Source organism: Nansenia antarctica (assembly GCF_963989245.1).
Source record: "Nansenia antarctica genome assembly, chromosome: 11".
Lineage (NCBI taxonomy): Eukaryota > Metazoa > Chordata > Actinopteri > Argentiniformes > Microstomatidae > Nansenia > Nansenia antarctica.
Window position 1 is genome coordinate 14,173,073 of NC_137681.1, and position 14,549 is coordinate 14,187,621.

General features: G+C 45.2%; 1 protein-coding gene across 1 annotated transcript; it reads left to right on the forward strand.

The window, feature by feature from the left end:
- Positions 1-893: 893 nt before the first annotated feature.
- kctd17 (potassium channel tetramerization domain containing 17) lies at positions 894-11,407 on the forward strand (the record flags this gene model as incomplete). Its single annotated transcript, XM_080542026.1, has 6 exons — positions 894-1,277; positions 8,775-8,883; positions 9,216-9,307; positions 10,029-10,175; positions 10,802-10,927; positions 11,291-11,407. The coding sequence occupies 6 exons, from the start codon at positions 894-896 to the stop codon at positions 11,405-11,407; spliced, it is 975 nt and encodes a 324-aa protein (XP_080398152.1).
- Between the last annotated feature and the right edge of the window lie 3,142 nt (positions 11,408-14,549).

The window sequence follows — 14,549 nt, forward strand, 5'->3', positions numbered from 1 at the left end:
CCTTGGGGGCCAATTGTGACCCAATTAAAAACACACCGTTGTTAATATTCTATGCTGGTGGTCTGATTTCAGTGATGAGAGTGCTTTTTTCCCAGCGGTGACTGGTGATGGTGTAGCCCAGTTGTGAATTGTTGTCTGTATATAATGTTGTAATATTCTCAGGTGTGTGTGTGTGTGTGTATGTGGGAATATTTTGTGAATATTTTGTGAACTAAACACAATTGCACTGAAATTAAACTATTTGTTGTACAATAATGCGTTTGGCTATGCCGATTAATGTCATTGACATAATTCATCCCTCATTTCAATTCACCATTGCATCCAGTGGTTCTCAACCCTCTCCTCTGGGACCCCCAGCCGCTCCACATATTTGATCTGTTCCACCACCAGCTCACCTGATTCAACTGTTCAAGTACAAACCATAATTGCTTTATACTTGATCAGTTGAATCAGGTGAGCTGGTGGTGGAACAGATCAAATATGTGGAGCGGCCCAGAGGAGAGGGTTGAGAACCACTGCCTGAGCACACATAATGCAGTTATCTCAGTGGAACAACAATACCCAGTGTTCTTGGCGGTGTTGCTCGGAAAGGCGGAGCACATCACATCTCCTGTCAGCGAGTAGGCAAGTCTAGTGTCTTTGAGCAAGTAGGCAAGTCTAGTGTCTCTGAGCGAGTAGGCAAGTCTAGTGTCTCTGAGCGAGTAGGCAAGTCTAGTGTCTCTGAGCGAGTAGGCAAGTCTAGTGTCTCTGAGCGAGTAGGCAAGTCTAGTGTCTCTGAGCGAGTAGTGTTCTCGCCTCCAGACGGAGAGGAAGCTTTAACAGCAGAGGATCGCTGCTGTTGTTGCTCGTTGACAGATCAGGCTACATACTTGCAATCCCACTGCTATTCCCTAATGGCAACGGAGGATAAACCGAAACCGGTGCCACAAGAAGCTCTATCTGAAGTCGGTTCACTCTCGGTACCGCATAGCACCGTTAACGGTAACAACAACAACAACAATAACAACAACAATAATAATAAAGACAGCGAGGGAAGCGAGAACACGACCACCACCACGGCGACCCCCGGCAGCGACACCGAGCCCAGCCGGACGGACACGCAGAGCACCGGGATCAACGCCTCTGGGATCAACCCGACCGGCCCGGGGAATAACGGGAAATGGGTCCGGTTGAACGTCGGCGGTACCGTGTTCCTCACAACGCGGCAAACCCTACTGAAAGAGCAAACTTCCTTTCTCTACCGGCTCTGTCAGCAACAGGACTTGCATTCAGACACGGTAAGGGTTAGAAAGGCTTTCCAATAAGAGCTCTGCACTCTCAGCATGTTCAATAAAACTCTTAATCACTTGATGGAATTAATGGTACCACTACTACTACCCAGTCAGATGAATGGTACCACTACTACCCAGTCAGATGAATGGTACCACTACTACCCAGTCAGATGAATGGTACCACTACCACTACCCAGTCAGATGAATGGTACCCACTACTACTACTACCCAGTCAGATGAATGGTACCACTACTACTACCCAGTCAGATGAATGGTACCACTACTACTACCCAGTCAGATGAATGGTACCACTACTACTACCCAGTCAGATGAATGGTACCCACTTACTACTACCCAGTCAGATGAATGGTACTACTACTACCCAGTCAGATGAATGGTACCACTACTACCCAGTCAGATGTGTGTACACGTGCAGCTTGCCAGACCTGTGCAGTGTTGGCAGCCAGGGACATATCCAGCCTTCTCCCATTTATTTCCCACATAATTGGATTGTCACATGACTGATCAAATCATACTGATGATGATGATGTGGTTTTGCATTTAAAGGCCTATTCTTCAGGTCCGCTATGGAGGACTGCTGCTGTGTGTGATTGTCCAAAGCTTTTAGTTCATAGCCTTTAGTCTTCCTGCAAATTGACATGTTCTCCTGCGCCCAGTGAATAGCTGGGGGAGGCACATGTTTCTATTCCATTTGACCTTCATTAGTGCCTAAACAATGGAGCTCTGCCTGGAGTCAGGCGCGGTCCACACACTTTGCCTGTCATCTCCCTCCTCCTCTATTTTCCAGCCCCCCAAGGCTTGTATACTCACTGTCAATCACTCACTAACTCTGAATGCATGCCACAGTCTATTTACCCTTTACTAGTCTCCTCCGCTTGAATGTTGCCTGCCTCCTCTCTGTCTCCCCAGCTAGTCTCTGTGTTTTCACGCTGTCATTATTTGTTAACCGACTGGTTATAACAGCAGTGAACTACACTTATCCCTTTCTTTTACCCATTCTCTCCCCTCTACTCCCATGACCAGCAGTCACTTGTAACCTGGCTGGCTTGTGAGGCACTGCTGAGACCTCGTGAACACAGCATGATCAGAGGAGGCTGGTGGAGGTAGAAATCGGAGGACGGGCTCATTGTTATGCATGGGACAGAAGGAGGAATGGTACCTAACGTGTTTGATACCATTACTAATTCCCTTCCACACATTACAACCTCCGTCCGCCGATTTCTACCTCCACCAGACTCCCCTGATACTGAATTACCATTCAGAAGAAGAAGAAAAAAGAAACAAGTAGCCTAAAAGCAGTTTTTTCGAAGCCAATCTGACTTATTTTTATTTTTATCATCACAGGAGCTCTATTGTAATCTGGTGGTTTGGGGTTGGCGTGGTGTGTTTTGAGCACACACACACACACACAGCTACTATTTTTTAAAATAAGATTATAGTCTGTCTGGCACCTCCGGGGCTACACCCCACCCACCCCCCGGTGCAAAAATACCCTAGTGCCTTCTGTCACTGTGGCCCTGCCTCCCACTGCCTCCTGCCCTCCTCCTGACTGTTGTTCACAAAGCAGAACCCTGAGGCCCTGTTTCAGAACCGCTCCAGAACAGGCTTAGAAGAACCAGTCCAGAACAGTAGTTCAAAAGCAGCTCAGAATAGTAAAATCTGCTACAAATGATCTTGAATGGCATAGTAATGGCATGTAACAATTACCCACAAATTACTATAATGCAGGCCTACACTTCAAGGCTAATGTAGCTGAGAGACTGTCAGGGATACGTTTTGCACAGAGCAGGCATTGGGGTGATTTGCTGTTAGGTAAAGTAGTGAGGTGAAGTGCATTTGTGTTTCGTAATGTTGCAGCTACAGGTAGGTCCCTGCCTCCCTCTGCCCAGGGTTGCCAGAGCCTCTCCCTATTTTCTTCTGCAATGTGACGTTACGGATGTTCAACACATGCCCGAACCCGTCTTGATGCCCTCTGTGATAAGATGTGTCCAATTTGCAGTATTGGCAGAGAACAGTGAATGAGAATAGAGATAGGCTAGTTAGAGGGGCTCAGAATGTTGTTGATGTGTTGCGGTCTTCTCTCCTCTTCCTGTGTATGTGCTGTAGACTATTTGACTCTACTTTGTTTATGAGTAACATATTTGAATAGATTATTGAATAGGTGGGTTGGCGGTTTTTTCCCCCCACTTGGGATGAAACCTAAGCAGCAGAGAGTATACTATACTGAGATGTCTCTTACTATAGAGCTGTCACTGACAGTGACGAGCCAAGCTCTGGACTCATGTAGCCTAAGCCATCTGTGATTATGTGAAAAAGTGATTAGCCTAATTCTTCAACACAGTGCGTTTTTTCTTTTCTTGTTAGAGGAATTCAAAGTAGACCCCCCAGTACTGATGTGGGTTGGTACAGTATCAGTCAGTGTTGGTACAGTATCAGTCAGTGTTTTCATCACAGAGTTGTCAGAGAGTCTCTTTATGTGTCTCTGTGTTGAGGTAAACACGCCGTCTGTTTGCCTAACAGGGACGGTCCTGAGGGATTCACTGAGTTTTCCATAAGGAGCTGGTGGCGAGGCACATCGTACTTCCTGGTGTAAATGTCAAGTAAACCATTAACACACAAGACCAGGGTCGACCTCTCTGTGATGAGCTTTTTAATATGTGTGGCTGAAAAGACAAGCCAGGATGATGGGAGACAGAAATACTTGAAAACCTTGTTTTTAATCTGCTGTGTGTGTGTGTGTGTGTGTGTGTGTGTGTGTGTGTGTGTGTGTGTGTGTGTGTGTGTGTGTGTGTGTGTGTGTGTGTGTGTGCGTGCGTGGAGTGTGCGTGTGTGAGAGAGTGATACTTGCTGAGATTCTCTGGAAGCTACACACAGGTGTTGTCATGCCTACTGTCAAGTCTAGTCACGTCAAATGAGGAGGTGGTTGTCTGTCCTCTGCTGTGCTGCAGCTGACTTAGGTGTATGTGTGTGTGTGTGTGTGTGTGTGTGAGTGTGTGAGTGTGTGAGTGTGTGTGTGAGTGTGTGTGTGTGTGTGTGTGTGTGTGTGTGTGAGTGTGTGTGAGTGTGTGTGTGAGTGTGTGTGTGTGTGTGTGTGCGATGTTAGCTCCAGGCCAGCCCTGTGCTGGCTGCCCGCTGTGTCCTCTGGGTTGACTGCTGTGCTGCGTGTTCCCTCTCGTCGCACCCAACCTCTAATTACTGTGAACATCCCCCCCTGGCTGTCCAGACCCCCCCCCCACCTGTGCCTCTATCTCTTTATACCACTATCTCTCTATACCACTATACCACTATCTCTCTCTACCACTATCTCTCTATACCACTATCTCTCTTATACCACTATCTCTCTCTACCACTATCTCTCTATACCACTATCTCTCTATACCACTATCTCTCTATACCACTATCTCTCTATACCACTATCTCTCTATACCACTATCTCTCTATACCACTATCTCTCTTATACCACTATCTCTCTATACCACTATCTCTCTATACCACTATCTCGCTCTACCACTATCTCTCTTATACCACTATCTCTCTATACCACTATCTCTCTATACCACTATCTCTCTATACCACTATCTCTCTCTACCACTATCTATACCACTATCTCTCTATACCACTATCTCTCTCTACCACTATCTCTCTATACAACTATGTCAATGACGAATAAGGCTTCTAAAAAGTTTTTTATTTTTTTACTTTGTTCAAAATACATTTATTTTTTATTTTTGAGTATGTGACAATGTGCTTAACATGCCGCATTTGTTAATTTGTTTATTTATTTATTTTTACTGTATTTCTAACTTAATTGCTCAAAAACTGTCAGGTGGCGCAACCAATTATTTGTAAAAGTATTTATATTTTCCTATTATTTATTTATTAAGTGAAATCTTTGTCATGTATCTATTATCTATATCTATCTATATCTATTAGACAAAATAAATAAATAATAATCATTGTTTTTGGGCTGCTTTTTCCTTCACTGATAGTGGCATCTAAAATGATTAAAATTAAAGACATTATAATCGTGAAATGTTTAAAAGTGTTAATATATATTTAAGTAGACACAAATACACATTTTAGAGCTTTAAATAACATTATTTATTCCATATAGTGGCATTAATTGTGGTTGCGCCAACTGACATACCGGTTGCACCACCTGACTTTTGCCACTGATTTCAAATTAAACAGGCTTCTACTTGGACACCTGCATTAGCTTTGACCTATGCTAGCAATATCATACAAATAATTTTAAAACAGAATAGTAGTTTTATGATAAAATAACATTTTCCTAGTTTTACATTGGTTGTACCACCTGACATGGAAAATATACCCTCCTACCTCTGAGGTGAAACTATCTATTTTTATCAATATTTGAGAGCGCTCTACAAATCTTTTCACTCAGCCACAGATGTCAGACAGGGTCCTCTGGATGATGAAACATTTGGCTGATGCAATAGTCTCTTGATTTCAAAATAAAAGTCCCATGTTTACGGTTGTGCCACCCTGACATTTGAGGAATTTTTTTTACGGGACAAAAGTTCCTCAATTATCTCAATAGCTTTAAAACTATTGTTATTTGTAAATGTGTGTTTATTTGAAAGGTTTCAAACATAAAATCATGCCACAGTATTTTATATTGAATATATTATTATTAAAATACCACTTTTAACAGTGTTCTTAATCTGTTCCTTTGTTGAGACGGTTGCGCCACCTGACATTTTGGGGGTTTGAGATGCTAAAACACAAAGTAATCCATATTATTAGAATGTACTGACAATACATTCAAGCTAACCATGTTGTATAGAATAAAATCATATATGACTTGAATTGATTAATCTATTTTTAAATGGAAATAATATACATGACACAAAAATATGCACGTCACGTCATTGACCCTCTCTCTATACCACTATCTCTCTATACCACTATCTGATACCACTATCTCTCTATACCACTATCTCTCTCTACCACTATCTCTCTCTACCACTATCTCTATACCACTATCTCTCTCTACCACTATCTCTCTCTACCACTATCTCTCTCTACCACTATCTCTCTCTACCACTATCTCTCTCTACCACTATCTCTCTATACCACTATCTCTCTATACCACTATCTCTCTCTACCACTATCTCTCTCTACCACTATCTCTATACCACTATCTCTCTCTACCACTATCTCTCTCTACCACTATCTCTCTCTACCACTATCTCTCTCTACCACTATCTCTCTACACCACTATCTCTCTATACCACTATCTCTCTATACCACTATCTATACCACTATCTCTCTATACCACTATCTCTCTATACCACTATCTCTCTATACCACTATCTCTCTATACCACTATCTCTCTCTACCACTATCTATACCACTATCTCTCTCTACCACTATCTCTCTATACCACTATCTCTCTCTACCACTATCTATACCACTATCTCTCTATACCACTATCTCTCTATACCACTATCTCTCTATACCACTATCTATACCACTATCTCTCTATACCACTATCTCTCTATACCACTATCTCTCTATACCACTATCTCTCTCTACCACTATCTATACCACTATCTCTCTCTACCACTATCTATACCTCTATACCACTATCTCTCTCTACCACTATCTCTCTCTACCACTATCTCTCTATACCACTATCTCTCTCTACCACTATCTCTCTATACCACTATCTCTCTATACCACTATCTCTCTACACCACTATCTCTCCACTACACCTACAATTACTGGTGTGTCAGAAAGGCCCTCAGGATTATTAGGGACCCCAATCAGGAACAGTTCGAGCTACCGCCGTCGGGGAAACGGTACCGAAGCCTCGGGCCTAAAACACAACTATTTTCCCCAAGCAATCAGGCTCCTGGAGAAACACACTGGAAGAATACAAAAGACTGCCACCTCCCAACCAACCCCCTCGCACGCTATACACATGTATTACAGAACTGTTAGAACTACTGCACACTATTGGATTACTTGTACATACCATTGGACTAATGTACTACAGTTAGACTTACGTTATAGAGTTAGACTTACGTTAGCCTACTTATAACTACTGTGTTATTATTGTGTTTTTTGTATCTGAATGCTGCAATGTCAATGTTGAGGAACCAAAGCCAAATAATTGTACTCTTGTGCACTTGTACTACAGTAAGATAAAAGCTATTCTGATTCAGATTCTGATTCTGATTGAAGGGAGTCCTTCATCTCTCCTGTGTCTCCTGTGCCTCTCGTCTCTAATCCATACCCCTCCCTTTGTCTGCCTGGCTCTCCAAAAGAGTGCTCCACACTCTCCATCTCCCTCTCTCCTCTCTCTCTCTCTCTCTCTCTCTCTCTCTCTCTCTCTCTCTCTCTCTCTCTCTCTCTCTCTCTCTCTCTCTCCTCTGGCTCTTGTTCTCTGGCTTTTTTTTTCTTTGTCATTTCGGAAACACTTCTCCCATTCTGATTTGGAGTGGTGCCCTCTATTACCGCTGTGTTCCGTCTTGCTCCTGTCCCCCCTCCCCCACCCCCACCCGTGCTCTCCTTAATAACCTACCCTTCATTCTTCTCCCTCACTCCATCATTTCTCTTCTCTCCATTTTGCCACTCTCCTGTTCTTTGATTCCAAAACCTCTTTCACTCTCCTCTCTCCTGGCCCTATCCCTCTCCCTCCCTTGTGTGTGTGTTGTGTGTGTTGTGTGTGTGTGTGTGTGTCGTGTGTGTTTTGTGTATGTGTGTGTCGTGTGTGTGTTGTGTGTATGTGTGTGTGTGTTGTGTGTGTGTGTGTGTGTGTGTGTGTGTGTGTGGGGACTGGGGAGCCCGGGGCTGTTTGAGTAATCGCCATGCAGAGAGTGCTCTATGAAAGTGTTGGTAAAGGCTAGACCAGCTATCAGCCAAGAAAGGCCCGAGCCATGTGAATGTATCCCTTGCTCTCTCTCTCAGCCCCTCCCTCTCTCTCTCTCTTTCTCTCTCTCTCTCTCTGCCCCGCCTCACCATCCCCCTCTCGCTCTCTTTCCCCCCCTCTTCTCTCTCTCTCTCTCTCACTGCCCTCTCACACTCTGCCCCCCGCGGCCTCTCGCTTTCTGTCTCTCACTCTCTCACTCTCTCCCTCTCTCCCTCTCTCTCTCTCCCCTCTGTCCCTCACAACCCTGGAGTTTCCCTGCAGAATGAAGCTGTGCTGTAATATCTGAGATCCTGCACATGTGACTGACTGCCGTTTGTACCCTAAACATTGACTCGTATCCTCTCTCTCCTCCCTCCCCCATCTCTTTCTACCCCCCCCCCCCATGCATGCTTATAAAGAGGGAATTTGCCATTCACTGTACAGTACATCAGGGGTCAATAGCAAAGGGATTTCCAATGTGTTAGGCTACATAATGACCAAACAGAATGTTAGAATGAGTACAATTGAATAGGAAAGCAGTGAGCTACACTATTATGATTATCCTAAATGTTATTATCCGCCCCTCCCCCCCCCCCCCCCCATAGGACGCCTCCGGGGCGTATGTGATTGACAGAGACCCCACCTACTTTGGCCCCATCCTCAACTACCTGCGACATGGCAAGCTGGTGTACAACAAGGAACTGGCGGAAGAAGGTCTCACCTTTTTGTCTTTTAAGATGGTTGTCACCCAATGAAGATGGTGATTCTTTGTACTGATGTTTATATGCTGTATTTGCTGATCCCATGACCTTGTGTATGTATGTATGTATGTTTTTTTCTTTTTGTTGTTGATGTTTGTTGTTCATAAAATGTGAAAAAAAAGAAGAAGATTGTTGTCACCACGCAGCGTCCTTTGTACTGGACTCTGTCCCACTTATACTGTGTCTATATATGAAGTATTACATGGTCATGACAGTGTAGGTTCAGAGAGTATGTCTTTGACTTCTATTGTTTGAGAGTGCGTCACTTGTGCTGTGTGCTTCCAGGTGTTTTGGAGGAGGCAGAGTTCTACAACATCACACCACTGATTAAGCTGATCAAGGAGAGGATACTGGAGCGGGATTGTAAGGCCACGCAGGTAAGACACAGACACACACACACTAGGGATGGACGGTTTCCAATTTTTGAAACCAAGAAACCATTAACGAAAATAACCATGTTTTTCCGGTTAACCGGGATCCAAAATGACATTGTTGAGCTGCCAATTTCAAATAATGGAGCCCTATACTGTTTGTTTTATGACGGTTTTGGTAAAAAACCATTGCTATTTTTAGAAACCGCGGTTCTCTCTCTCTCTCTCTCTCTCTCTCTCTCTCTCTCTCTCTCTCTCTCTCTCTCTCTCTCTCTCTCTCTCTCTCTCTCTCTCTCTCTCTCTCTCTCTCTCTCTCTCTCTCTCTCCCTCCCTCTCTCTCTCTGTCTCTCGCTGTCTCCCTCTCTCGCTCTATCAGCGATTTCTTTCTTATGTAATGTCCACCACTCTTCCAATCTTCCACCCGCTCTCCCTGTATTATGCGCTATACTGTACCCACTCCATCACTGCCCCGCAGCCACGCACACACACACACACACACACACACACACACACAGCTCCCTCCTCCCTCCACCCGCTCCTCCTCATTTACTCTCTCTCACCTCTGTCCTTTTCACTATCATCTCCCTTGTTCTTCCTCAAAAGAAGCTCTCTAACTCCCTCACCATCTCCATCCGCCAATACCTCCCTGAACGTCCTCCACCTCTCTTCACCTCCTCCTCCTCCTCCTCCTCCTCCTCATCCCTCCCTCTCTCTGTGCGTCTCTCAGCAGGTGCCCCCTAAGCACGTGTACCGGGTGCTGCAGTGTCAGGAGGAGGAGCTGACCCAGATGGTGTCCACCATGTCGGACGGCTGGAAGTTTGAGCAGGTCAGCGTGCGCGCCTGCAGAAAGCCCCGCACCGGACTGCTCTGGACTGTGGGTTGGACTCACGCTGCTGACCTTGACCCCCCCCCCCCCCCCTCCTGCTCTCTGTTACCCTCACCCTCACAAACCCAGGCCACTTATCCTAAATCCCCCCCCCCTCCCCCCTGTCAATTGATAGATAAAGTTTTATTGAATTGAATTGGATTTAATTGAATTGTAACTTCCGCCTTTGCTCCCTGTCTCCTTTCCTTCTTGACTGCCGATTGGAGCAGGAGTGGATGATGATGATGATGTCATTCTAGTGCTGTTGGCCCAGTGTGTGTAGGTCGGCTTCACTGAGGGAAAGGAGAGCAGCAGAAGGGGCTATGAAAGGAGCTTTTGGGACAGCCTCCGCCTCAGGAAGTGTGTATCCGTATGGGAACAAATTCCAAGGCACTCCTGAATGAATGAACGAATGAAAGCATTGATTGTACACAGTTTCAGTCTCATGGCCCTCTTCGGGGGAGAAAGAAAGTTGATCATCAGGGGTTGGAAGTTCAGTGTCACTGTGCCCAGTGTTAGGGTTTAGTTAGGCTACTCTTCCCCTCTTGCCCCTCCTCTCTGCATGAGCAATGATGTGTTAACCTGCTGTGATACTCGATCTCTCTCTCTCTTTCTCTCTCACCTCTCTCTGGTAGATGGTGAACATCGGTTCGTCGTACAGCTATGGGACAGAGGACCAGGCTGAGTTTCTGTGTGTGGTGTCTAAGGAGCTACACACAACTGGCTCAGGCCTGGGTACCGAGCAGAGCCACAAGACCAAGGTGAGACTGAACACACACACACACACACACACACACACCATTCAATCAGTCTTGCTTAACTCTAGTATTCCACGAAGGGCCATATTAGCAGGATGTTGCTCTGCTGGTTTCGGTGTGTTTCTGTGTGTGACATTTCTCCTCCAATGAATATGATATCAGTGTCCTTTGATCTTAGTGCCTGTACTCTCCACTGAAAGCGTCACAAATGTCACACATCTCTCAAATGTCAATCACAAGCACCTCACTTCATCATCCACACCTCCCTCTCTCTCACTCTCTTGCTGATAATCATCAATCTGTTCATTCTTTTTTTGTCGCTGTCGTTTTGTCTTGTTTCGTTCTCCGTCCTTCAAATGAACGAAGGCTTCGGAGGAGCAGGAGGAGGAAGAAGCGAAGGAGGAGGAGGAGGAGGAGGAGGAGGAGGAGGAGGAGGGGGGAGGAGAGAGGGATACCACCCCGAATGAGTGGATTAGAGATTGAGAGAATTATTTCATTGTTCCAAAGGAGTGAATGGGTGAGGATCCATGCGTGTTGTGTGTGTGTGTGTGTGTGTGTGTGTGTCTCTGTGTGTGTGTGTGTGTGTGTGTGCAAGTGCAAAAGGAATCCAGAGCTATTTCATTGCATTGCATTACAGTCCAAGAACATCCCCAACGCCTAACCTCAAAACTGTTACCTTCAGTAAAGTTTGATTTCAGAAATGGTTTAATAGGTAAATGGATTCACACACTAACGGAAAAAGACAGCAGGGATTTAAATCCGGAGGGCAGGGAAGGTACACATTTGAAACAGTTTTTAACCCAGATATGTTAATATTTTCCTTCGATCTGGTTTGCTTTCATGGAGGCCTCATACTGTTGCAAGAGCACAGAGAACAGGCTCCCTCAGAGCACAGAGAACAGGCTTAGAGCACAGAGAACAGGCTTAGAGCACAGAGAACAGGCTTAGAGCACAGAGAACAGGCTTAGAGCACAGAGAACAGGCTTAGAGCACAGAGAACAGGCTAGAGCACAGAGAACAGGCTTAGAGCACAGAGAACAGGCTTAGAGCACAGAGAACAGGCTTAGAGCACAGAGAACAGGCTTAGAGCACAGAGAACAGGCTAGAGCACAGAGAACAGGCTTAGAGCACAGAGAACAGGCTTAGAGCACAGAGAACAGGCTAGAGCACAGAGAACAGGCTCCCTCAGAGCACAGAGAACAGGCTAGAGCACAGAGAACAGGCTAGAGCACAGAGAACAGGCTCCCTCAGAGCACAGAGAACAGGCTAGAGCACAGAGAACAGGCTTAGAGCACAGAGAACAGGCTTAGAGCACAGAGAACAGGCTAGAGCACAGAGAACAGGCTCCCTCAGAGCACAGAGAACAGGCTAGAGCACAGAGAACAGGCTTAGAGCACAGAGAACAGGCTTAGAGCACAGAGAACAGGCTAGAGCACAGAGAACAGGCTCCCTCAGAGCACAGAGAACAGGTTAGAGCACAGAGAACAGGCTCCCTCAGCTCCATGACCCTCGTACCTGCCAGTGGTGTCTGATTCCTGGCTGGTCCAGAGATTAGCTGACGCAGCGTTAACAACATCGATCTGCGTCCTGCCCTCAGGCATCTGGTTACCAATGCAATGACATGGAATAACCTTGACCTTCTGCTGCAGTAGTATTAGACTGTGTCTTTTCTAGTTTACACACGCATACACACACACACACACACACGGACACACACACTCTTATTTGTATATGTGTAAGGAGGATGTATCTTGGCACGCGTAGTGCCGCAGAATGTCGAGGTCGCAGCTTTCGGTGAATCAATCCAGGTGCTAAATCCATCCGTAGTATTTATTTTCTACGCAGAACAATGATGGATGTCCCAAAATTCAGATTCCCTCCTTTTGTCATTCTGTCACCATCGTCATTATCAGCATCAACAACCCAGAGCATTCGTGTGTTTAGATTGAACACTTGATTATCACCATATAACAACAGCATGCTCAAAACCTCAATCTGCAGCGTCTCCAGGGTCAGATACGGCAATGGGGTTTTCATAATGATACACACAGTAGATACCGACAGTGGGGAAGTGATGAACTAGAACTGTCTGTTAAGCAGGGGGTTCTGGTGGAGGCACCAATCAGAGGGCTCACTGCAATACATGGCGCGGGATGACGATCTAACATCGCGTCTGATACTTTTCCTCATTCCCATTCCATGCATTACAATGAGCCCGTCCTCCGATTTCTCCCTCTTCCAGCCTCCCCTGCTGTTAAAGATGACACCTCCTAATGCTTCTCCTTGTGTCTTTTGCTCTTTTTGTGTCTTGCAGCTTTTTCAGATCCATGGATCCAGGATGTAGGACACAGATAATTGTATTTTTATTTTGTATTTTCTGCTTTAAATGTCATTGTGTGATTTTCATGGGGTCTATCATTGTTTTTTTTTGTTTTTTTTAAACAACTGCTGAGATACCATTTTCAAAGATGAACAAACACACCAACGCTAAGCTCCCGTTCACCAGCACACTCACCAGGAAGATCATCTTGTTCCCGTCCGCCCAAAGTCCTCCGCATCAATGTGTCAAACTTGGCCATTGTTTACCCAACACAAAGATTGGGAAAAACTCCCCACATATAGCCATTGGCTGTAACTTGCATCATTAATGACACAACACTTCCCTACCAGTGCTACATGTCATTCCCTAAAATCAAATAATGACAAATACTTTACTCAGTAACTTCACTCCCGCAAAATCCAGATTTGAGTCATTGTTAATCCAGGTTTATATGTGCTGTGCGCAATAGCCTGGGGGCGAGTTACCAGCAGGAGAATTCAGAAAATGGTACCCATCGTTGATACATGATGTTGATAAAAGCACAACATCAAATTTATTTTCATTTTGAATCCACTTAACCCAAGGCAGGTAGTGGATCTTAGTCAAATACATTTTAACCAAAGATAAAATGTAAAGCACGATAAAACCGCATGCTTAGCCAAATGTGAAGATGGTATGTAGAAACATTTTCATCAGGTGATGTCTCAAGGCATTGGTTTCTTGGACCTCTTTCTGCTCGTACTGGTGACGTCCACGTCCCCGTTTGCGTCCCTAGTAGGGGCATTCGTGACAGTGAGACTCACTCAGACAAACAGACGCCAATCTAGTCACACACTACTTCTGTAGGCAGGCTTCTCCAGTACTAACCGTACACACACACACATACATAGATTATATGTCTCACACAATCACACACGTGTTTGTGCCAGGACTCATGTGTTCCCTAAGGCGTGTGCGTGCTCAGTAGAGCTCTCACCACCACCCTGTCACACTGGCATTGTTCCAGCGTTGTGTTTTGGCCCGTGGTTGAAAGAGTTGTCTGTTCACGTTGTAATGATGTAGTCACGGGAACCTTGACTCCACGCTGTCGTTCCTCATCTCCTTCCTAGATTCCTTCAGATATTTTTCTATTTTATATTTATTATAGATATTTTATGACTGATCCTTCCAGTTATTTTGCTGTGTTTCATTCTAACGTTAAATGAGAAGAAACAAAGACATTTGCACTGCCAGTGCGGAGCCCCCTTGTTGCTGAATTGGAGGAAGACATGAAATTGTTTCCTCATTCATTATTTGGCCGTGGCC